General features: G+C 29.7%; 8 protein-coding genes across 11 annotated transcripts; 6 read left to right on the forward strand and 2 right to left on the reverse strand.

Moving 5' to 3' along the window:
• The first annotated feature begins 240 nt into the window (after positions 1–240).
• LOC118073725 (xaa-Pro aminopeptidase 3-like) lies at positions 241–2,135 on the forward strand. Its single transcript, XM_035094422.1, has 4 exons — positions 241–391; positions 500–1,432; positions 1,494–1,856; positions 1,932–2,135. The coding sequence occupies exons 1-4, from the start codon at positions 310–312 to the stop codon at positions 2,099–2,101; spliced, it is 1,548 nt and encodes a 515-aa protein (XP_034950313.1). The 5' UTR covers positions 241–309; the 3' UTR covers positions 2,102–2,135.
• Positions 2,136–2,889: 754 nt separating this feature from the next.
• On the reverse strand, positions 2,890–4,987 carry Paics (PAICS bifunctional enzyme). Its single transcript, XM_035094445.1, has 6 exons — positions 4,795–4,987; positions 4,182–4,505; positions 3,757–4,100; positions 3,429–3,692; positions 3,168–3,312; positions 2,890–3,102 (listed from the first exon to the last, which is right to left on the reverse strand). Exons 1-6 carry the CDS (start codon positions 4,799–4,801, stop codon positions 2,936–2,938), a joined length of 1,251 nt encoding a protein of 416 aa, XP_034950336.1. The 5' UTR covers positions 4,802–4,987; the 3' UTR covers positions 2,890–2,935.
• Positions 4,988–5,189: 202 nt separating this feature from the next.
• Positions 5,190–8,173, forward strand: LOC118073711 (amidophosphoribosyltransferase-like). Of its 2 annotated transcripts, XM_035094394.1 has the most exons (6): positions 5,190–5,413; positions 5,934–6,002; positions 6,103–6,319; positions 6,392–6,684; positions 6,757–7,599; positions 7,669–8,173. In XM_035094394.1, the coding sequence occupies exons 3-6, from the start codon at positions 6,115–6,117 to the stop codon at positions 7,939–7,941; spliced, it is 1,614 nt and encodes a 537-aa protein (XP_034950285.1). In that variant the 5' UTR covers positions 5,190–5,413; positions 5,934–6,002; positions 6,103–6,114; the 3' UTR covers positions 7,942–8,173. The 2 variants fall into 2 exon arrangements, with proteins under 2 accessions (XP_034950285.1, XP_034950274.1); XM_035094383.1 differs by lacking the exon at positions 5,934–6,002 and having other exon boundaries at positions 5,191–5,413.
• Positions 8,021–9,772, reverse strand: LOC118073747 (general transcription factor 3C polypeptide 6). The gene is made up of 2 exons (XM_035094455.1): positions 9,226–9,772; positions 8,021–9,162 (listed from the first exon to the last, which is right to left on the reverse strand). The coding sequence occupies exons 1-2, from the start codon at positions 9,385–9,387 to the stop codon at positions 8,242–8,244; spliced, it is 1,083 nt and encodes a 360-aa protein (XP_034950346.1). The 5' UTR covers positions 9,388–9,772; the 3' UTR covers positions 8,021–8,241.
• A 49-nt stretch (positions 9,773–9,821) lies between these two features.
• On the forward strand, positions 9,822–14,051 carry Mys45A (SDA1 domain containing protein Mys45A). 2 transcript variants are annotated; one of them, XM_035094363.1, is made up of 5 exons: positions 9,822–10,048; positions 10,133–10,237; positions 11,792–11,890; positions 11,982–13,679; positions 13,776–14,051. In XM_035094363.1, the coding sequence occupies exons 1-5, from the start codon at positions 9,962–9,964 to the stop codon at positions 13,974–13,976; spliced, it is 2,190 nt and encodes a 729-aa protein (XP_034950254.1). In that variant the 5' UTR covers positions 9,822–9,961; the 3' UTR covers positions 13,977–14,051. The 2 variants fall into 2 exon arrangements, with proteins under 2 accessions (XP_034950254.1, XP_034950262.1); XM_035094371.1 differs by lacking the exons at positions 9,822–10,048; positions 10,133–10,237 and adding an exon at positions 10,618–10,753.
• On the forward strand, positions 10,013–11,767 carry Orc5 (origin recognition complex subunit 5). The gene is made up of 3 exons (XM_035094435.1): positions 10,013–10,048; positions 10,133–10,237; positions 10,311–11,767. Exon 3 carries the CDS (start codon positions 10,351–10,353, stop codon positions 11,692–11,694), a length of 1,344 nt encoding a protein of 447 aa, XP_034950326.1. The 5' UTR covers positions 10,013–10,048; positions 10,133–10,237; positions 10,311–10,350; the 3' UTR covers positions 11,695–11,767.
• Positions 14,052–14,119: 68 nt separating the features above from the next.
• On the forward strand, positions 14,120–19,439 carry Atf6 (bZIP_ATF6 domain-containing protein ATf6). 2 transcript variants are annotated; one of them, XM_035094293.1, is made up of 3 exons: positions 14,120–14,366; positions 16,035–16,271; positions 16,351–19,437. In XM_035094293.1, exons 1-3 carry the CDS (start codon positions 14,285–14,287, stop codon positions 18,819–18,821), a joined length of 2,790 nt encoding a protein of 929 aa, XP_034950184.1. In that variant the 5' UTR covers positions 14,120–14,284; the 3' UTR covers positions 18,822–19,437. The 2 variants fall into 2 exon arrangements, with proteins under 2 accessions (XP_034950184.1, XP_034950192.1); XM_035094301.1 differs by lacking the exon at positions 14,120–14,366 and adding an exon at positions 15,015–15,448 and having other exon boundaries at positions 16,351–19,439.
• Positions 19,440–19,792: 353 nt separating this feature from the next.
• LOC118073719 (probable ATP-dependent helicase PF08_0048) lies at positions 19,793–21,651 on the forward strand. Its single transcript, XM_035094407.1, has 2 exons — positions 19,793–19,928; positions 20,026–21,651. The coding sequence occupies exon 2, from the start codon at positions 20,029–20,031 to the stop codon at positions 21,586–21,588; it is 1,560 nt and encodes a 519-aa protein (XP_034950298.1). The 5' UTR covers positions 19,793–19,928; positions 20,026–20,028; the 3' UTR covers positions 21,589–21,651.
• Positions 21,652–21,769: the final 118 nt, after the last annotated feature.

A 21,769-nucleotide genomic window follows, 5' to 3' on the forward strand; every position in this document is an offset into this window, starting at 1 on the left:
ACAATCAACATTTTAACAAATGACTAATCATTTGAAGTTGCTGAGGTTAGAATAATACATAAATATCTGAAAAAACGTCTGCATCATGTGCTATTTATTTAAAAATAACATTATTACTTTTAATTATCTTTTTTAATCATCTGTTCAAGTAAACGTGTGATTTCCATTTAAATAGTTTATGTACAACAGCGCCTGTGCAATCGTGGTCACATGGTACTTTTGCTCGAAGTGGCAGTAGGTGACGCGCAAAGGTGAAGAAACCTCTAAAATTTTATCTGTACAGAAGTTTTATTAATTTTATTAATTAAAATGACATTATTAACATTAAATCAAAGTAGTAGATTATTTAATTTGTGCAAAAAATACTCCAACTTGCGAGTGGATAAACTTGGTAAGTTGATTTAATTAAAATCTTTAACTCTGGAGCTTTAACATCAAAATTGTTTTTAGATAGTTGTATTATCAATTATAATATTAATTATTATTATTATTTATTCAGGATCTCAACTTGTTGAGTTTTATTCAACAGTTATTTCTCAAAATCCTGTCAGTGGACAGACATGTAGTCATCAGAAGCCACCAAAAATGTATGGACAACCTACACCATTAACTCATCCTCACCTTTTGAGTCCTGGTGAACTAGTGCCTGGTATAAAATTAGAAGAGTTCAAAGAACGAAGAAAAACATTAGTTAAACATATCGTTGAAACAGGAAAAATATCATCTCATCCTCATATTATAATTATTCCATCAGCAACTAAGGTTTATATGTCTGATAAAATTCCTTATTTCTTTCGACAAAACACTGATTTTCTCTACTTTACTGGATGTCAAGAGCCAGATAGTATTTTATTAATTGTAGTGAATGGTGAGAAATATGAATCAACATTATTTGTACAAAAAAAAGATTTAAAGTCTGAGTTATGGGATGGACCTAGAACTGGAGCAGAAGCTGCAATAGATATGTTTGGAGTTGATAGATCTCTTCCAATATCAGATTTTGAATTTTTCATCTCTTCCATTATCAGTGAAGATAAAAATAGTACATTTTGGTATGAAAATAATGAACAAATTCATCCGGAATTTCATAAAAAAATATTACAATTAGTTAAATCTACAGGATTACGTAGTGTCACATCTCCTCAAACAATATTTCATAATATCAGACTGATAAAATCACCAGCAGAAATTCAATTGATGAAAAAAAGCTGTGATATTGCATCTGCAGCAATCACAAAAACTATAGAAGTATCAAAACCAGGAATGAGTGAGCATGAGTTATTTGCTATTGTGGATTATGAATGTAGAATGAATGGAGCAGAACATTTAGCATATCCTCCAGTTGTCGCTGGAGGGAAAAATGCTAATATCATTCATTATATAAAAAATAATCAGATTGTAAATAGAAAAGAAATGGTATTGATGGATGCTGGTAAGTAAAAATGTATATGATTGATTATGAAAATAAAATTAATTTGGATATTTTGGTATAGGTTGTGAGTATCATGGATATTCATCAGACATCACAAGAACTTGGCCCATTGATGGAACGTTTACTCCTCAGCAAAGAATTTTATATGAAATAGTCTTAGAAGTCCAGAAGTCGTTGATAAAAAAAGTAGAAGAGTTTATTACTTTGGATCAGATTTTCTATGAAATGTGTCGACTACTGGGTAAAAGATTACAAGAAATTGGTTTAATACCAAAGGATTTTTCTTCTGAAAAAGCTGTCTCAGCTGCATACTCGTATTGTCCACATCACGTTAGTCATTATTTAGGAATGGATGTTCATGATGTAGGAAAAGTTACGAGGAGTCTTCAAACAAAGCCAGGGATGATTATTACCGTAGAACCAGGTAAATATAAATGAATCATACTAACAAATTGCTATCTATTAAATCAGAAAAATAAAAAGGACGAATTTCTTTTAGGTATTTATGTAAATCCTAAAAATGAATTAGCACTTCCGGAATTTTATAACTTAGGAATACGTATCGAAGATGATGTTCTTATAGGAGAGAGTGGTTCAATTGTACTTACTAAGAATTGTCCAAAAGAAATAGAGCAAATTGAATCATTAGCAAAATTAAATCAATTATAACATCAACATTGTAAATAAAGTATTTATATAACAATGGTGTAACCCTAAAATGGATTATTATTTATAAACAATTATCATTGTTTGTAAATAATCTTCGCCTAGAATATAATCATCTTTTTCTTATTAAATTTTATTTATGTTTAATTATCGCATTACTTTCAAACTGCTAAAGCATTTTTTTACATTAAATCAGTCAACATTTTTTTCTGCTTCAGCATTTATTATAATCGTTGAATTCATCATCAGGCAAGCTTCTACGTCTAGAATGTTTAGTCTTGATAATGATCAACATCCCGATTATCTTTAATAACATTTACTAACTAAAAATTCAAGTATTGATACATCAGTAATTTTTAGTTTGATACGATTTCTGTTTATATAACAGCATCAACAGAGATAATAGTTTTCATAGATTAAGCAATGACAGTGACAACGATGATGAGTAAGAAGAAGATGAGATAGGATCATCAATTGACGATGATGATTCTTATTTAAATGTTGTCGTGTTGATGACAGTCATTTATGCTTGATGCGAATGGTATAAACATAATTTAATACTTGTTAGAAAAATATCTAAACAGACTAAATCGAATAATTAGCGAAATTAAGTCAATTATAACATCAACATTGTAAATAAAGTATTTTTAATTTTTTATTCAAAAAGTTGTTTTGCAGGAAATACACGAATATTATATATTTGTATCCAATATAAAACTACTAATAAAAGTAATAATATTGTATATACAATTAACGCCACAATAAACATTTATTGTGAGAGAAAAATAGCGTTCAGATTAAAAAAATAAAAATATATTTGTGCATTACATAAAAATATTAAAGATGAAGATTTCTGAGTTTTGCGTCAGCTTGTTTTAGTGCGATGAAATTTGATAACTGTTTAGCACGAAGTCGTGACCAAACAACATGATCATGCAGAGCATGGATTTGAGCAGCAGCAAGAGCAGCACTTTCTGGATATACAACTGTTGTACATCCAAGACCTACAAATTTAAATTAGTTTAACAAATGGAAATTATTTACACTTGATTCTCATTTTAATAAATACCTGAAGGAATATTCAAGGAAGACCAGATATCCTGAGCAACGTTGTCAGGTTTAACTGGTGGACAGTTAATGACTGGTAACGTAGTGTTACCAGAGAGTACTGGTCCAAGACCGTTGCTCCTGCCTGCCACTGCGATCAACACAACCTAGACACAGAAAGATATAAAGAACCCTCATTAGCATAATTTATATCTCAGCTTAATTGATATGACTTATCATTCACGAGAGAGAGTTGTTGATTTCATTGCTAAGTTCAAATGACCTTTTCATATTCGGCGACAATTTTTAATGTTTCAGCTGTTCCTTTATGAGCACTGGTAACCCTTAGTTGTGCTTCAAGCCCAAGATTAGTGGCTTGTTTAGCGATTTTCTTGCAGTGCTCTTCATCGGATGGTGATCCCATCAGAATCACAACCTTCGACATTACTGGTGGAACTAAATGCTCTAACTGGTCAGCTACCCATTTGAAATTACGTTTTACAGTATCTAAATCAGCGTCTGTTACTGTAGTGAGATTTCTGTAGACCTAAAAACAATTATTTATTAAATCTTAATTAATTAAAGCACAGATTTTTTACAATTTTATTTACCTGTTTGTCTTTCATTAGTCGTTTATCACCAGATGGCCAGAGTCTCCAAGAATCACTATCAATAATATCAGCAACTAAAATTTCTCCATTACAATCGACACCAAATTCAATCTTCATGTCAATTAATGCACAATCTCGAGTAGCCCAGGCTCTTTCTAAAATTTCAAACACCGCCAAAGTCGTTTGTTGCATTATATCAACTTCATCTCTTCCAATCGTTACTCCATTTAGTTTAAATTGAGCCGAAATTATTTGTTGCTCAGACCATTGGGGATCATGATTAGCATCATCCTTATAGAAAGTCTCCTGAAGGGGAGGAGTAAATTTGTATCCTTCAGGTACACCTACAAATTGAATCAATTCATTAATAATAATAATACTTGCTTTTATGAAATAATAATTGTTAACACGTAAATGTTTATTACCTGGATGTCTTTTTAGAAAGCTACCAGTAGCCAGTCGTCTAGTAACCCATTCAATAGGAACCATTTGACATTTTTTAGAAATAAAAGCATTTTCTCCAGCAACTTTGACAAAAGCAGTTTTCAATCCTGCCTTATTAAGTAATTCAAACACTTTAGCATTCGTGGCATTGCTAATAGCAGCCTTTCCTTCTAAATCATGAGCTTTAACACCGTCACCAGCGGTAATACGATCTTTGCTTATCAGAAGACATAACGATGGATCATCAACAAGTTCAAAAACTTGTTTGGTTTTTCCCTCAATTATTAATTTACCAGTTTTAAAGCCTGCAATAAATAAAAAAAATTAATAAAAATCATTCAATAATCGATTTATTCAACGATTATAGAAAAAATCTTAGCTAAATAACTGTGCCCCTTCATGATATGTATTTGGACACGTGTGTACAGTCAGTAAAAAATTTTTCTCCAAAAATTATTACTGAAACCTTGTTTATTATATGTGATATATTTATAGATATACGAATGTAGCCCAAATAAAATTAATTGAGGAGTAAATTGGGCAATTATTATCACTATTATGATTCAAAAATAACCACAAAAAAGATATACATACCAGCCATGGTGATTGTTCGAAGAATCCAATAGATGTGTCGGTATACAATCGGAGTATACTCCAGATGATCTTTTTTTCTCCCCACTCAAAATATTCTATGATTGGTTCAGAATTTTTTTTATCACCGAGAAAGAAGATAATAAACTTCGAAAATATAAAATGTTTTAAATATTTATATCAAATAACTATTAAGAAATAATCAATGATAGATAGTCCCATATTGTAAAATAAATAAGCAAACTGATAAATATGACGGAGAAGTCCTTATCAATTGGAATTTGCCAATAATTTTGTAATTAGCAGATAATTTTGTCTAATCAAAAAAGGCTATGGAATTTAAACTTGTAATATATATATATATATATTTGTATTGAAATCTCAATCGATTACAGATGAATTGATGAAAGCATTGATCTTATGTTACAATAATTAACTGTAGAGCAGGGCAGTTTATTAACTGTGGAATAGTAATCAATCTGATGACTACAAACTCAAGAGAAAATATTTGATCCAATATTCCTTTTCTCAAATTCATTCTTGTTTGTCTTATAAGACGCCACGAGGTCGTTAGTTTCTACCTATACACATACATCATAATAGCACGCTGAAATCACACGTGGTAAGCAAAACTTACTTTGATCATTATCTTTTGAATGAGATATTCAATAGTTTCATTTACAGTAAACCATTATTTCATAACATGAAGTTAAAAATATTTTTTTAGAATAATTTATTCAAATTTTTGAGTATTTTAAAGTACACATTTATCAAAAGTACAGTCCCATTATAAAGTTTTGGAGTATTTGAAATTTTTAAGACGTAATAAAATTGGATCCAACTGATTTTAAATCTATATTAAAAACATTCAAAAATTTTTATTGATATTTTTTTTGAATCTTAATATTTTAAATTAGTGCTAGAGGAATGTTTTTTTTTTTTTTTTAATTTTTATTATTAAAAATAAATATCAGAATATTCTGGATAGTGATGAAATATTTACTATCAGGCTAAACACTTACATGTTGACGTATACAGATATTTTGTAAAAAATAAAATAAAATATCAGACTTGCAGGGGGTCAATAGTTTATAAGAGCATGCAAGATATCAATATTATAATATGCAACAAAATTATTCCAGTGGGATGATCAATTATCATATTGTTATTTACATAACTTAAAAGCAAAAGCATCTTTGTCAATTACTCAAGTAAATAATTTCTATTTGTTTTTCAGTTTTTTTTTTTTTTAATATTTATTTACATGGATATTTGCTAAAATTAATTGAATTATTTGATGTATTTATGTAGTTTACTGAAGAAATGTCTGGTGACACAGAAGCAACAGAATGGGCACTATCAAAAATGTCATTAGAGTCAAAAAATGTAGAGAAAGGATGTTGGAGTAAAGAACGAGCCACTCGTGGACAAGTATCATCAGGACTAACTCATGAATGTGGAGTATTTGGATGTATTGCAGCTGGCGACTGGCCATCTCAAATAGATGTTAGTCAAGTTATTTGTTTAGGTAAATTATAATCAACAATTAATTCTTACAATTCGAAAGCAACATGTTTTAAATATATAATTAAATTTCCAGGATTGGTTGCATTACAACACAGAGGTCAAGAAAGTGCAGGTATTGTCACGAGTGAGGGAATATGTGCAAAATCATTTCGAGTTCATAAGGGAATGGGATTGATAAATAACATTTTTAATGATGAAAGTATGAAAAAATTACGAGGAAATTTGGGCATCGGTCACACAAGATACAGTACAAGTGCAGCAAGTGAGGAAGTAAACTGTCAGCCTTTTGTAGTTCATACAGCACATGGTGCTCTAGCTGTTGCTCACAATGGTGAGCTTGTAAATACTGAATCACTGAGAAAAATGGTAATGATATATTTTTATTTATCTATTTATTATAATCAAACATTGTGTAATAAATAATGATAAAAATTATAGGTACTTGGAAGAGGGGTTGGTCTGTCTACACACTCGGATTCAGAGTTAATAACCCAAGCATTGTGCTTGAATCCACCGGAAGGTGAAATAAATGGTCCAGACTGGCCTGCACGTATAAAACATCTAATGCAGCTTGCTCCATTATCTTATTCATTAGTGATTATGTTAAGAGATAAAATTTATGGAGTAAGAGATCCTTATGGTAATCGTCCTTTATGTCTTGGAAAAATAATACCAGTCGGAAAATTAGCTGGAAATGATTCGAGTGATTCAGATGATGAAGAAGCAGAAGGTTGGGTCATTTCTTCAGAATCCTGTGGTTTTCTTAGCATTGGTGCACGATATGTACGAGAAGTATTTCCAGGAGAAATAGTTGAGTTAACTAGAGAAGGAATCAAAACAATTGAGATTGTAGAGAGACCAGACAAGAGGCCTCAAGCATTTTGTATATTTGAATATGTCTATTTCGCTAGAAGTGATAGTATTTTCGAGGGTCAAATGGTATACTCAGTCCGTATGCAATGTGGACGAGTTCTTGCAGTTGAATCACCAGTTGAAGCTGATATTGTGAGTTCTGTACCGGAATCAGGAACAGCTGCAGCTCATGGATATGCAAGAGAATCCAAGATTCCGTTTGCAGAAGTTTTATGTAAAAATAGATATGTTGGTAGAACCTTTATTCAACCAAGCACTAGATTGAGACAGTTAGGCGTTGCGAAGAAATTTGGAGCTTTGTCTGAGAATGTCAAGGGAAAGAAACTTGTTCTTATTGATGATTCCATAGTTCGAGGAAATACAATAGGACCAATTATTAAACTGTTAAAAGATGCTGGAGCAAAAGAAGTAAGTAATTTTATATAAAAAATAATAAAATTAATTTTAAAATTGTAAAATAAAAATGTATTTGTATAGGTTCACGTCAGAATAGCTTCTCCTCCACTGAAATATCCTTGTTACATGGGTATAAATATTCCAACGAGAGAGGAATTGATTGCGAATAAGTTAGATAACGTTAAATTAGCAAAACAAGTTGGAGCTGATTCACTGACCTATTTATCAGTTGATGGACTTGTTGCAGCTGTGCGATATGGTATGGATAATCGTGAGAGTACTTATATCGGTCATTGTACAGCTTGTTTGACCGGCGAATATCCAGATGAATTACCAGGTGATCTTGATTGGTGAATGAATGAATTTAAGGCAATAAATAATAGATTATTCATTAAAACATTCCAAGCTGATGTGAATCTTGATTTGATTCAGTATTTATTATTGTCAAATAATAGTTAATTATCAAAATAATTTCTGTAACAAATGTTTTCTTACAAATGAATCTTAAATGCTTCTTTAACTTACAAAATAATATGTATAAAATGTTGTTATAAAATTTTTATATATAAATAAGAAATACCAATTACTTCTTTACAGTATCACTTTATTGTCTTAATTCTTCAATGCTTTTTAAAATTAATCATTCCTTTGGTGCTAATTTGTTGTGTCTTTATTATGTTCATCTACACTAACTTCTACACTTTCACTATTTTCTTCATCAATATTCATGTTTGATAATTTATCACAAGTTGTTGAAACTTTTCCTTTTTGTTTTCCTTTCCCTTTTCGTTTTTGTTTAGATTTTTTAGTAGGTTGGGTTTCGCTTTTTGGTTTCCTCCTTTGCAAAACTTTAATGAAACCTTGATTTTTAATTTCTATTGGCTTGTGATTAAATTCACGTGACTCATTGTCTTCTACAGTATCAGTAGGGGTTGAAGTTGAAGTTGAAGCTGTAGTTGTAGTTGCAGTACTAGTACTGGTTACAGTAGAAATCATGGTAGTAATATTTGTAGTGGGACTAACCCAAGGAATACTATCCTTCGATGTCGATGGACCTGGATCAATGACTGTTAATGAATTAGAATTATTTTCAATATTGTTTAAATTATCTTGAACTTGAATTTCTGTAGATTGCATTGCAGAATCATCATTTTGTTCATCAGAATTGTAAATTTCAAACGGGTCATCATCATCAATTTCTTCATCAGACTCGGAATTTAGTTCAATTCCTTGTTGTCGTTTTTCCTTCTTCTGTCTTTGTTTTTCTAAGTATTTATTAAAAGCTTCTCGACGATTTTCTCTCATTGTTTCCCATACTTTCAAAGCATTTTCTTGATAATGCAGAGGAACTCCAGCCTCTTTAATAGCTTCTAAGTTTGGAATTGAATTAGAGTCATCAAGAAATTGAAGTTTGGGTTTGACAAAGACTCTTTTCATTTTTAATATTTTATTAGTTTTAGTGAAAAATTTAAAGGTCGGTACAGTATCAAATATTGGATCTTCAAACTTTGGATTATCATCATTTTCAAAGAACATATATGTTCCAACAGCATCTTCATATGTTCCTTCATAATACTGCAAGAAACCATTTTTTTTAAATAAAATAAAAATCGTAATTTCAATGTATGTTGCACTTACCTTGTCATTTACTTTGATTAGAGGATGTTCTGTATCTAATCCAATCATGTCTAATTGAAGGTTTTCATTGCAAAAAGTATCTGGTCCAGAAAGACCTTCAAATTCAACATAAACTAAAGTCTCCTCTTCATCTTCCTCTAATGGACTATCATAACCCGACATGGTAAGTCTTGATTAATATTAAATAACGAGTTTATAAAATTATATTATTCAACTTTAAATAGTATATTATAACATATACATATATAATCTTCAAATTGACACTAAACTTCAGCGAAAATTTTTAAAAAAGACCCGCTTAAAGTTAATGGAAGTGTTACCGCTAATTACAATTTAACCTATAAATCACATAACAATAAACAACTATTGTTTGTTAATAATATTTTTCTATCAAAAGGAAAATAATAAATTGCAGGTTAGTGGTTTTTAAAATTCAAATTAATGAAATATCATTTATTTAATTTACTGTTTACACTAATAAAAAGTTGTATTGACACACACAGACACTACACTCCTAAACTCGCCGCTTTGTGTGCAACAGGGGTACCAACGTGCAATGCCTCGTGGGCGACATTTCAAGGCTGCCAACGTAATAAAAAGCAAGCTTGCTGTTGTGTTAGGTTACTCCATTGAGCACGTGTTATTCTTTCCAACGGTATTTCTATAAAATTATTTAATTAATTAGTAGTTTATAGATATGTTAATAAATTGGACTCATTCTTGAATAACCTAAAAAATGGTACGACACAATAATCAACTTCCTGATAATTTACCACAACTACAAAATCTCATCAAGCGTGATCCAGAATCATACAAAGAAGAGGTAAGTGATGTTATTGTTTTTCAAAAATAAATATTTTTTTGTTTTATAAAATAGATAAATAAATTATTATGCATATTATTGCAGTTTTTACAACAATACAATCATTACAAGTCAACTCTAGAAGTTTTTCGTTTGACACCTGAAAAATACAACAAGAGCCTTGATGAATTGGTTATGTTTTTGGCCCAGGTAAATATCATAAGCCATAAAATATGGAAAGAAGTAACAATATTCCTACATGATAAACGTTTTGGTATTTCAGGTATAAATAATTGGATATTTTTGATTTAATCATTTACAAAATGGAAGCGTGCTTGAAATATTTTGAAAATACCATTCTTTGTAGAGAAAAAGTTCTAAGAACTTTATACTCATTGATTGGTAACTCCTCGTTTTACGACGAACCAATTCCTCCAACTCTTCTTTTATATGGTCACATTGCCACAGGAAAATCTTTAATTATAGAATCACTTTTAAAATATCTCGATTACCATTATTCCATTATAAATTGCATCGAGCATCCTACACCTAAAAATTTATTTCAATTTATTTTAGATGATTTAACAAATACCTCATCGATAAAATCATCTGAAGATAATGATAAATTAAAATGTGATAACATGATGCAATTCATTAATCATCTTCAAAAAATTAATTTCGAAAAACCAGTAATTATAGTACTTGATAAATGCGAAAGATTACGAGGTATGAATCTATTGGAAGTATTTGTAAGATTAAGAGAACTAACTGGATTAAATATTTGTACTATTTTTATAACCGATCTAGAATGGGATAAATGTTATACCAAAATGATTGGAGGCGATGAATACAAACCTATTAGAATATTTTTCCCCCAATATACGAAAGACGAAATATTAGAAATTCTCTTTTTATATAGACCTGCGGAAAGTAGTAATTATAGCGACGACTTTTATCGAAATTATCTTAATTTATTTTTGTCAGTATTTTATCGTTTCTGTCGTGATATAAATGAACTTCGTTATATGGCTAAAATCAATTTTGTCAAATATATCGAGCCATTTAAAACTGGACTATGCACGCGTGAAGATAACGTACAATTATTATGGAGAAATATTTCTCCTATTTTTAAAGCTAACTTAGAAGTAATTTATTTAAGAATTTCATCTAGTGATGATTACTGTACTACAACTCAATTTTCTCCGGACTTTGAATCAACTACAAAATTAGCGTTAAGTTTTGAACTGCCATTCTATGCTAAATATCTGTTAATTGCTGCCTACTTAGCTTCTCATAATCCCCCAAAAGAAGATAAAAGATTATTTATGAAACAAAAAATTGATGATGGTAAAAAAAAGAAGAAACGTGTAAATCGATTAAAACCTTCAAAAGCGACAAAAAAACCAACAGGCCCACGAAATTTTCCACTAACTAGAATGCTAGCAATATTTTGTACTATTATAGATGAAAAAGTAGATCTTAATGCCAATTTGATAGCTCAAATTTCTACGATGTGCCGATTAGGTTTATTAACAACAGTTGGAGGAGATTATTCAGATCTAGATGAGCCAAAATTCAAATGTAACATTAATTACGATTTCATTGCTGTTATAGCTAAAACAGTTGGTTTTACCATTAGAAACTATTTGTGTGATTTTATTAATTAATATTATTATTTACTTTTTTACTTACTGATTTATTGATTGTAATCTTTATTAATAAACAATTTACATAAAATAATACATTCTTTTATTGTATATACAGGTGGCCCAATGCTTTACAACCGAATTGGTAAATTATCCTCAAGAACTTATAGACATTCTTAAAAGTTGTAACAGAATTCTTGATCCAGATATGCGAATGGTAAATATATGTTGAAAAGAAATAGCAATTTTAAAAAAATTCAAACTATTTTAATTATATGATTGTATATATTTATATTTTCATGTTTTAGATATTTTGCAAAGCTTTGATTTTATTGAGAAGTAAAAATCTGATAGATCCAACAGCATTGCTAAGTTTATTCTTTGAATTATTGAATTGTGAAGATAAATCATTGCGTCAATTTTTACGAGATCATATAATAAATGATATAAAAAATGTCAATGTGAAGCATAAAAATATGAAAGTAAATACAGCTTTACAAAATTTCATGTTTAAAGAATTGCAGAATTCGAGTGCTCGAGCTGCAAAAATGGCTGCTGATATAATGATTGAATTATATAACAAAAATATCTGGAATGATGCAAAAACTGTAAATGTCATTGCAACAGGATGTTTTTCAAGATCAAACGTCAAAATTATGGTTGCATGTTTGAAGTTTTTCCTCGGTAAAGATCCTGATGAAAAGAATTCTGATGACAGTGATAGTGATGATGATGTTCCAGATTTAAAAAAAGTCTTGTTGGCAAATAAGTTCAATAAAAAATCCAAGAAACGCGATAAAGAGTTGAAAAAAGCTAAACAATTAATGGTAAAAACGAAAAAGAAGAAATCTAAAGCTCCACAGTTTAATTTTTCAGCTTTACACTTGATTTATGATCCCCAGGATTTTGCAGAGAAATTATTCAAACAAGTAGAAAAAAATAATGATCGGTTTGAAGTAAAATTGATGTCATTAGATGTTGTTTCACGACTTATTGGGATACACAATTTATTAATATTAAATTTCTATCCATATATTCAACGATTTTTGCAGCCTCATCAAAGAGAAGTAACTAAATTATTACAATTTGTAGCTCAGGCTTCTCATGAGTTGGTTCCTCCAGAAAATCTCACACCTGTGTTGATGACTTTGGCAAATAATTTTGTAACTGAAAGGAACTCCAGTGATGTTATGGCTATTGGATTGAATGCAATTCGTGAAATGTGTTCTCGATGTCCACTTGTTATGAATGAAGATCTTCTCCAAGATTTAACTATGTATAAAAATTATAGGGAACGTAGTGTTATGATGGCAGCAAGGTCATTAATTTCATTATATAGGAATGTTATGCCAGAAATGTTACATAAGAAAGATCGAGGACGACCAACAGAAGCTACTATAGCTTTAGAACCATTAAAATATGGAGAAGTTGATGTTAAAGATTTCGTCCCAGGAGCTGAAACTCTTTTAAATGCAAGTAAGAATGATGATATTGAAATCGATAGTGAAAATACTGAAGACGACGATGATGAATGGATTGATGTTAGCGGCAGCGAGGATGAAAATGATGATGCTAGTGAAGATGATGGTGATGATGATGATGACGATGGTGATCAAAATGAGGAAAAAGGAGATGAAAATGAAGTTGATGAACAAAAAGGTGGAGTCAAGAAAAGGATGAAAAAACAAAAAAGAACAAAGCTTGATAGAAAAAGAGAAAAAATGCAAAGACTTTTACGCATGAAAAAAGTAAAAAAGGAAGAATTCACTGCAGAAAAAAAAGAAAAAGCTGCTTTAATATCTGTAGAAAGATTATTGACTGATGAAGATTTCAAAAAAATAGATTCTGCCCTCATTAAGCAACAAGTAACACCACATGCAGCGAAACGAGGAATAAAGAGGCCATTTGCCAATGAAGAGAAAGATGAACTTGTCAAACTTGGAGATATCGAAAATATTTATAAAAAACGCAAACACGATAAACAAGCTCGAATGGAAAGTATAGAGGTAAATAAATACTGTAAAAAATATGTTGTGATTAAAAAATATTTTTGTATTTAATTATAATAATGCATATGAATAAAATTAAATTATTATTTACAGAAAGGAAGAGAAGATCGTGTAAAATTCGGCTACAAAGACGGACGTCAGAATCCACTGTGTAGTAAAACTAACCGCGAAAAGAAGAAAACGAAAGCTTATCAAATGGTTAAACATAAAATAAAAACAAAAGTAAAAAGATCATTTAAAGACAAACAGATTGCTTTAAGAAATCATCTTCTTAAAATAAAAAGAATGAAATAATATAATGTATATTTATCAAAAAAAAGAGACAAAATATATATTTTAAATTTTCTCCCCAGTAAATGTAGTTCGTTATTTACTATTATTGAGCGCTAGTGTAGCCACCACCATCTTATGTGTCAATTGTATACATAACAAGTAGTATAAGCGTTGCATTAGTGTTTGTTGGTGTTTGATAAATGGCAATAATAATTAAATAGAAACGTGGCTACTGTAAAACATCAATTTTCTATCCGATAAATAAATAATTTGTTATTTAATTACATTTAATAAACATTGACTAGTGCAATAATAGTTTTGTTACAATAATGCTTATAAAAGAAGAGCCTCAGTGGACGTTGGAGTATGGAGACGCTAATTTTCAGATATTTCCAGAACTTGAGTCACTAGGTATTGATCAAAAGCATAAATAAATAACTTGTAGTCTATTAAACATTACTTTCCAATGGCTATTCAATAGAAAATTTTCCAATGACTCCAACTATCATAATAAATAACTCTAAAACCCTTTTTAAATACTCCAATTCAAAAAATCACTCATTGATAGTTAAATGTAAGTCGAAATTTACATATAACGTAGGAAATATCAATGAAAAACACCTGTGTATCCGTTTATACATATTTTTAATCTGTTTTTTATTAATATAAATCTATTGTTCATCAACACTTGTGTGTTTATTCACCATAACATTGTATTGTCGCGTCTTGATACGCAATGATAACCATAGCGATAGCATTAGTTTATAAAAAAAATTATGTAAAACCACAGTGGTTAAACGGTTCTGTTTTTTAATCCTGTAATTCATTGCTTATATTTGTAAAATATCGACCAATTTTATCACCTACTATCAACGTGCAAAGCTTATCGGCGTAATGGTCAAAAGTTCTTTCAATTTCCATGCATATTTAAAATGTTAAAAAATATCTTTAACATGCACATGATACAATATTCGATTAAAAAAAATAAAAACAATCGATTTTGCTAGAATTTCATTTCATTTTCAATGACCGTAGTTCATATTCAGGTTTATACTCCAAATACTTTATGTGTATTGTAATTATCAGAAAAATTATTACGACTAGTACATGGTTATTATAGATAGCATAGAAAAGTATTCCTATCTTCTTCTCACACTTGATATGAGTCGGGCGACCAGCTGAGACAAGGATGTAAAATATGAACGGTCACATAATACACAACCACCACGCCGGGCCATTCAAACGTAGCTCGTTATGGGATCCAACAGCATGGTCGGTTATTGATAATCACAATAAAATATGTTTCATTTATTTAAAGAGTACATCATGTTTTTAAACTAATTTAGTGAAGTAAAATGAAAGTAATGTTGAAATAAGTTTATTTCATAAAACATTTAGTGACAGTGGAAGTGTGAATAAAATAATGAAAAAAGATATTTCGAATCACTGTATATTAAATATGATTGATTATGAAGATTATTTGTGGTCTTTAGGTAAATTAGTTGATAGTTTATCAAACATATTTGATTGATAGTGAAATGAATAATGTTAAAATCATTAAGTCTAGGTCAATTTCAGTGAAGAATTTAGAATGCTTAACAAATAAATGAAAAAAAAAAAAATGCTAGAGGAAAAAAATATAAAATAATTCAATGTTGTTCATGTAATTCTAACATTCCTTATTTTGATAAGCAATTGATACGATTATTATGAAATGAGTGCAGGTGATAATTTACGATGATTAGTTTAAATTTATTTTTATTATTAAATGAAGGAAAAAAATAACATTGTATTCAACATTGCATAATACCCAAGTGCACACCTGTAAACTCTGATGTTAATGATTCCATGTATACTACCAGCCAATGCGACGTTCGTAAAGTTTGTCGACCCTGAATTTCTTATCCTTTTCTCTTTTTTTTCTCTCTTTTCTTTCTTGCTAAACTGCCAAGCCATTTTTGAGTGCAGTGATAGGAATAGTACAAGCTCTTTGTTTACAGTAGTTATTGTAGTTTTATTTCTACACTAAATTTAAAAATAATAACAAGGTTAAATAAAAAAAAATTATTTACCATTCAGATAATGACTGTCCACCACTTCCTGCGGACGATTTTTTACAATCATTAGGTTCTGACCTTGAAATTCCCCTTCTTTTAAATGGAAGAGGGGACGAAGAGGATGGAGGATCGTTTGAAGCTGATGAGAGTCCTGATGAAATAATGAAAGATGCATCACTGGATTCTCTAAATAATTTTGACAAGTTTGGACTGAATATCGACGAATTAGATGATATGTTTTCCAACATTACTGATGCAGGTATTATTTGTTTTATTTTATCTACTCCATTATTTGATAAATATTCCTTAATTGATAAATTAATGTTTTGTTACTACAGATGTCGATCTGTCACTAGCGGATATGAAAAATGTAAAACTTGAATCCAGTAATTTATCTTTCCCACCATCACCAAGCCACTCAGAATCAAGTTTATTGGGGATAGACTTACAACAACAACAACAACAGCAACATGAATTAATTAACAATTCTTCAACAAAAAATATTAAATTTAATTTCGATACACCTCCAATATCTCCACCAGAGTCAGACTCTGCTTCATCACCTCCAACAGTAGCAACAAATCTATCAGTGTTTCAACCTATGAAGCTTGTTTCTTTAAATACTTATCATGATGATAGACAATCAATTCAACAGCAGCAGCCAATTCGTAATAAAATTTCAGTGGCAAATGGAAATTTTGCTAAGCGGCTCTGTATACAACAAACTACAAAATGTACAAATTCTGAGCAACCAAAAAAAATGATTGTACTGAGTGCTCAAGATTTTGCTGCGTTAACAAAGAATGTTCAGCAACAAAATTCGACAATGCGTCCATTAAAAATTCAAACTGTGAAGCGTAATATTGCGAATAATAATCAGAAACAGGTTAACTCCAAAAATACTATTAATCTTTCAATCACAAATAATGAATCAAAATCAACAACAGTAGATTTTCCTCAAACTAATCAATTGAAAATAATCAATACCATTCCAAACATCCAACCGTTAGTGGAGCCAAAAGTTGTAATGAATAGTAATACTCTTGTAATTGATACTATTAAAGATACAACGACTACAGCATGCACACCGATTGTAGTTAATCACAAAGGGGGAGGAGGAGTGAGTCAAGTTGCTCCAATTTTAATAAAAACTGAAATTCCAGATGTAAATTTGACCACTGCTCGTCAAGAATGTGAACTGAAAGCATTAAAGAGACAACAAAGAATGATAAAAAATCGCGAATCTGCATGTCTTTCGCGAAAGAAAAAAAAAGAATATGTAACGTCATTAGAAAAACAAATTTCAGAGCTTCAAGAACTGAATAAGCAGCTAAAAAAAGAGAATGCATTATTAAAACAACGGCTGTTAGAAGTAGAAGAAAGAAATTGTACAATGACAGGACAAAGTAATAGTAGTAACAAAGTAACTATGAATAAAAAAAATACTGCAATATTACTTGCTGTATTTTTTATGTTTTCTATAAATTTACCACTTTTCGGTGGTATATTTTTCCCTGATAAAAGTCAACTAGATTCATTATCGAATTCTAATATTAATATGGTGGCATTACCAGCGGTATTACAACCGAATACCAGACATGGGCGGTCTCTATTGTGGGCAGAACCTCAGAATGAAACTGAAAATGATGCAACAACAATAGAAGACCGTGTAGGTGCTTCGTCATCACCTGATATTCCGCTAGATGATGATGCGATAAATCGCCATCCTCCGATGTGCCCTATGTTTATAAACCAAACCGAATCGATTCGTTTGGATTATGAGCTAAGACGATGGATTAGTGGTGACGACGATGAAGACAATGATGGTATGAATAACAATAATAAATTAAAAAATTTCACCTTTGCAACAAAAGAAGACGAAGAAAAGCAAGAGAATAATTCTGGAAAAAAAAAGAAATCTTTAGGTGAATTACTTTTTTCAGAGTCACTTGAAAAAATAAATAAACAACAGAAGAAAAATAATAATGAATTGTTAAAGAAAAATGAAGAAAAAGAAAAGAAGATGCTAGAAGAGAAATCACGGATCAATGGTGTTGAATCTCCAATAAAAAATAATAATGATAGTAATAGTGCAGTTCAAATATTCTCACTTTTTGGTAGCCGTTTAAGACGACGAGATGATACATTCTATGTAGTATGGTTCAGTGGAGAGCATTTACTTTTACCTGCTTTGAGAAGAAATAATACAGTAAGGCCTAGAATGTCATTAGTTTTTCCTGCAGTTTCACTTGACAACAAGACATTTACATCACCTCAGAATCATATACCAATGATGCAAATTGATTGTGAGGTAACTGATACTCAATTGGTAAATTTAGAAAAATCTTTGATTCCTCAGCATCTGAGAAATAATTATGATAAGCCGAAATTAAAGAAAAAATCGTCATTGCATAATGATAATAAGAAGAATGGTAATAATGATAGCAGTAATAAAAATGAGAATAATAATTATGATTACAAATATCATAATAATAATAATGATAACAATAATCTGTCATATAAAATAAATAAAGAATCTTCGTTACTCTCTAAAGTTCCTGATTTGATGGCAACAAAAAATGAAATGCCAGCGATATTTTCGGAGCAGAAAGAAATAAAGGACACTATAGTGAAGAAGAAAAAAAAATACAGTGAATCAGCAAAAAATGTTAGCGCTACAGTAATATTATTTTCCATTTCTGTAGTTTTTAATGTATGTTTTATAGTATTTCTTTTTTTAAAGACTATTCCATATAAGAGACGAGTTAAGGTAATGTATGGTGTAAAGAAATTTGAATCGTACAATTAAGTAATAATAATTTTTATACAAATCTACGTTTAATGAATTGATATTGTACATTGTACTGCCAAATGGTTGAAATGAGAGGCTGTGCAATATTGAGAAAAATTATCATATAATGATTTTTATAATAATGAGAAGAATTTATTTAATTATATATCTACATATATATATATATATATATATATTTGAAATCTATTAGTTGTGAATTGATTGAATAATAAATACTAAATAAGAGTAGGAGAAATAGTGTAACAGAGGCATAATAATTGAAGAGTGAAACATATTGATGCAATAAATTATTGTTAAGACAAATATTTGTCACTGTAATAACAATATGTATATGTTGTGACAAAAGAATAATTCGCGACAATGGCGATAAAAATAATATTGTAGGAAGAGGCTACAATAATTAAAGCTTACAGCTATATAGCAAGTGGTGATGAGTATGTGAAAAAAAATTTGGTTCGATAAATTTTTACATACTTAGAATAGACTAATTTGTACTAGTAATATTTTTTATTGAAATTTTAGAAAAGCACAATAGCTAGTATATAAATGAAATTGAGTGAAATATTATTGAATAAATTTTATTAACAATGAAGTGAAGAAATTTTGTAGTTAATTTATAAGATATATAATTAACAAGCACAGAAAACATAACTTCCATAAGAAATTAGTTGATAATTTGAATAGAAATATATATAAATAGATGAGAGATTGATTACTTGTTGGTAAAAGAAACTTATCTTTAATTACTTTTATTGAATAATGATACAAATTTTCCACTTTCTTATATGTACATTTTGGATTTAAATGCTGAAATAAATATAGACAAATTAATTTGAGATTTTATTTTAAAAACTTATTTATAATTTTTGAATGAAGTATTTTATTACATTTCAGCGTTAAACTTCAATTCTGGCCTCAGAAAATTTTTCAAGTCCTAATTTGATGGCGACACTTGTCTCTTCCGTGAACTAATTATAGGTTAAGATCCTATAGAGCGGTAGCAAACAAAGTATATTTCCAGCTTTTTCAGAAACCACATGTCGACAGTGTTGATAAACGTGAAAAGCTAATGAAACTTATTGTTCAATAAATCAAATAAAACTCGTAAGTATTGTTATTCGAATTCAATTATTTATCAATATAAATATTCTTTAATGATATTTATTCATAGTGATTCTACCATTTTATCACGTATTTGCAGAGAATGACAAGGTTTGCTCGAGCTAAAGGCTCCAAAGCCTCAAATGAACGAGTTCCTGAAGAATCAACACCTTGGCATGTTTTGAAGCAACAATTGGAGTCATCAGTCACAAATGAAAAAGAACAAAAACAAAAAACTAAATCGGCTAAAGAATTATTGGAAGAAAAAGAGGAATCTTTGTATTATCCTAGCTTAGACAATACCAATACTGATTGGGCCGAGTTTGAAGATGTCAAAAAAGCGACAAAGCATAAAAGTGATTCTCTACCAGATACTTCTCCCAAAAAGAAAATAAAAAAACATGAAGCTACTGTTAATGCTAAAGAAGATGAACTAGTTGAAAAATCTAATAGTTTTTCTGAAAGTAAAGAAAACAATAATCATCAAGATAAAAAGAAAATGAAGAAAAAGAAACGAGCAGAAAAACGTAAAAATAAGAATTCTCAACTTGAGAACGATGGTAATGTAAATAGTGTAAATAAGAGTAGTGACCAAGACACTGTTTCACAGGATGAAAGTAAAAAGCCTTCAGTGATACTTAGCAAGAGACAAAAACGTAATAGAAAGAATAAAAATAAAACGAACAATAATACGGAAGAAAAAGGTGCTGAAACAAATAAGAAAGATAATGATGAAACATCAGGTATGTTTAATGTTGAAGGAAATGACTGGAAAAATAATTTAAAATTTGGTAAAAGTGATAAATCTTCAGAAGAAAATGAAGTCAAGGATAACACAGATGATAAACAACCTGATCTAACTGACAAGGTACATGAAAAGAAGCCTTTCGATAAAAGTCATCGAAATAATTTTAGAACAAACAATTTTAGATCAAATGATAATAGATTTAATAATAATACAAAAATGATAAAAAAAAGAAAACCACCAAAAATTCGTGATGACAAAGAACATAAAAGAAGAAAACCTGATCCAGGTGCAAGTAAGGTTATCATCAATGGAATGGAGATAGAAATTGTATTATACGATGGTTTTCCAGTTAAAAAAGAAGATGCTGATAGATTAAAAGAATTAAGAGAGAAAATGGTAATGAAAGGTATCCCAAAATCGGATATAGATGCAGCGATGAAGCTAGAAAGAAGAAAAGCTGAGAAAGCGCTAACTCGAGTGAAGAAAAATGTTTGTTTCCACTGTCGTAAGGCCGGTCATGTTTTATCAGATTGTCCAGAACTAGGTAGAGAAGAAGCTGCTACAGGAATTTGTTTTAAATGTGGATCAACTGAACACACTCATTTTGAGTGCAAAGTGAATAAGAAAGAAGAATTTCGTTTTGCAACGTGTTTCATTTGTCGGGAACAAGGACATATTGCAAAACAATGCCCTGATAATCCAAAAGGTCTTTATCCACAAGGTGGAGCATGTAAAATATGTGGTGATGTGACACATCTCAAGAAAGACTGTCCAGATTTAGTGAAGGAAAAAGAAGATAATACACTAACTCTTGATACGATTAGAGACAATGCAATAGAATCATTGGATGGTGCTGAAGAAATAAAAAAACCAGAAAATATAAGTAAAACAAAAAATAAAATAGTTAAATTTTAAATGATCCTATGATTAAATTAGATAATGATGATTGTAATTAAATTATTTTTTAAATAAAATATCAATGATGTGAAGTGTAAAATAATTGAATAATTTATAATTTACACAAAATCTATATTTACATGAGTAAATTTATAAACAATATACATTAGTGGAAATAGTAAATTATTTATATACTTTT

Source organism: Chelonus insularis, unplaced genomic scaffold, assembly GCF_013357705.1.
Source record: "Chelonus insularis isolate UGA/USDA-ARS -01 unplaced genomic scaffold, ASM1335770v1 contig_131_pilon, whole genome shotgun sequence".
Lineage (NCBI taxonomy): Eukaryota > Metazoa > Arthropoda > Insecta > Hymenoptera > Braconidae > Chelonus > Chelonus insularis.

What these genes read in the sequence shown, in the direction of transcription:
- LOC118073725 (XM_035094422.1), top strand. Translation starts at nt 310, where the DNA reads ATGACATTATTAACATTAAATCAAAGTAGTAGATTATTTAATTTGTGC. An exon ending in CTTGCGAGTGGATAAACTTG is followed by an intron (nt 392 to 499) that starts GTAAGTTGATTT and finishes TTATTTATTCAG; the next exon opens with GATCTCAACTTGTTGAGTTT. An exon ending in GATTATTACCGTAGAACCAG is followed by an intron (nt 1,857 to 1,931) that starts GTAAATATAAAT and finishes AATTTCTTTTAG; the next exon opens with GTATTTATGTAAATCCTAAA.
- Paics (XM_035094445.1), bottom strand. An exon ending in CTTTCTAAAAAGACATCCAG is followed by an intron (nt 4,101 to 4,181) that starts GTAATAAACATT and finishes TTCAATTTGTAG; the next exon opens with GTGTACCTGAAGGATACAAA. An exon ending in GACTAATGAAAGACAAACAG is followed by an intron (nt 3,693 to 3,756) that starts GTAAATAAAATT and finishes AATTGTTTTTAG; the next exon opens with GTCTACAGAAATCTCACTAC.
- LOC118073711 (XM_035094394.1), top strand. Translation starts at nt 6,115, where the DNA reads ATGTCTGGTGACACAGAAGCAACAGAATGGGCACTATCAAAAATGTCA. An exon ending in TAGTCAAGTTATTTGTTTAG is followed by an intron (nt 6,320 to 6,391) that starts GTAAATTATAAT and finishes TTAAATTTCCAG; the next exon opens with GATTGGTTGCATTACAACAC. An exon ending in CTGAATCACTGAGAAAAATG is followed by an intron (nt 6,685 to 6,756) that starts GTAATGATATAT and finishes TAAAAATTATAG; the next exon opens with GTACTTGGAAGAGGGGTTGG.
- LOC118073747 (XM_035094455.1), bottom strand. Translation starts at nt 9,387, where the DNA reads ATGTCGGGTTATGATAGTCCATTAGAGGAAGATGAAGAGGAGACTTTA. An exon ending in TAATCAAAGTAAATGACAAG is followed by an intron (nt 9,163 to 9,225) that starts GTAAGTGCAACA and finishes GGTTTCTTGCAG; the next exon opens with TATTATGAAGGAACATATGA.
- Mys45A (XM_035094363.1), top strand. Translation starts at nt 9,962, where the DNA reads ATGGTACGACACAATAATCAACTTCCTGATAATTTACCACAACTACAA. An exon ending in CAGAATCATACAAAGAAGAG is followed by an intron (nt 10,049 to 10,132) that starts GTAAGTGATGTT and finishes ATATTATTGCAG; the next exon opens with TTTTTACAACAATACAATCA. An exon ending in CTCGAATGGAAAGTATAGAG is followed by an intron (nt 13,680 to 13,775) that starts GTAAATAAATAC and finishes TATTATTTACAG; the next exon opens with AAAGGAAGAGAAGATCGTGT.
- Orc5 (XM_035094435.1), top strand. Translation starts at nt 10,351, where the DNA reads ATGGAAGCGTGCTTGAAATATTTTGAAAATACCATTCTTTGTAGAGAA.
- Atf6 (XM_035094293.1), top strand. Translation starts at nt 14,285, where the DNA reads ATGCTTATAAAAGAAGAGCCTCAGTGGACGTTGGAGTATGGAGACGCT. An exon ending in TCCAGAACTTGAGTCACTAG is followed by an intron (nt 14,367 to 16,034) that starts GTATTGATCAAA and finishes TTTACCATTCAG; the next exon opens with ATAATGACTGTCCACCACTT. An exon ending in TTCCAACATTACTGATGCAG is followed by an intron (nt 16,272 to 16,350) that starts GTATTATTTGTT and finishes TTGTTACTACAG; the next exon opens with ATGTCGATCTGTCACTAGCG.
- LOC118073719 (XM_035094407.1), top strand. Translation starts at nt 20,029, where the DNA reads ATGACAAGGTTTGCTCGAGCTAAAGGCTCCAAAGCCTCAAATGAACGA.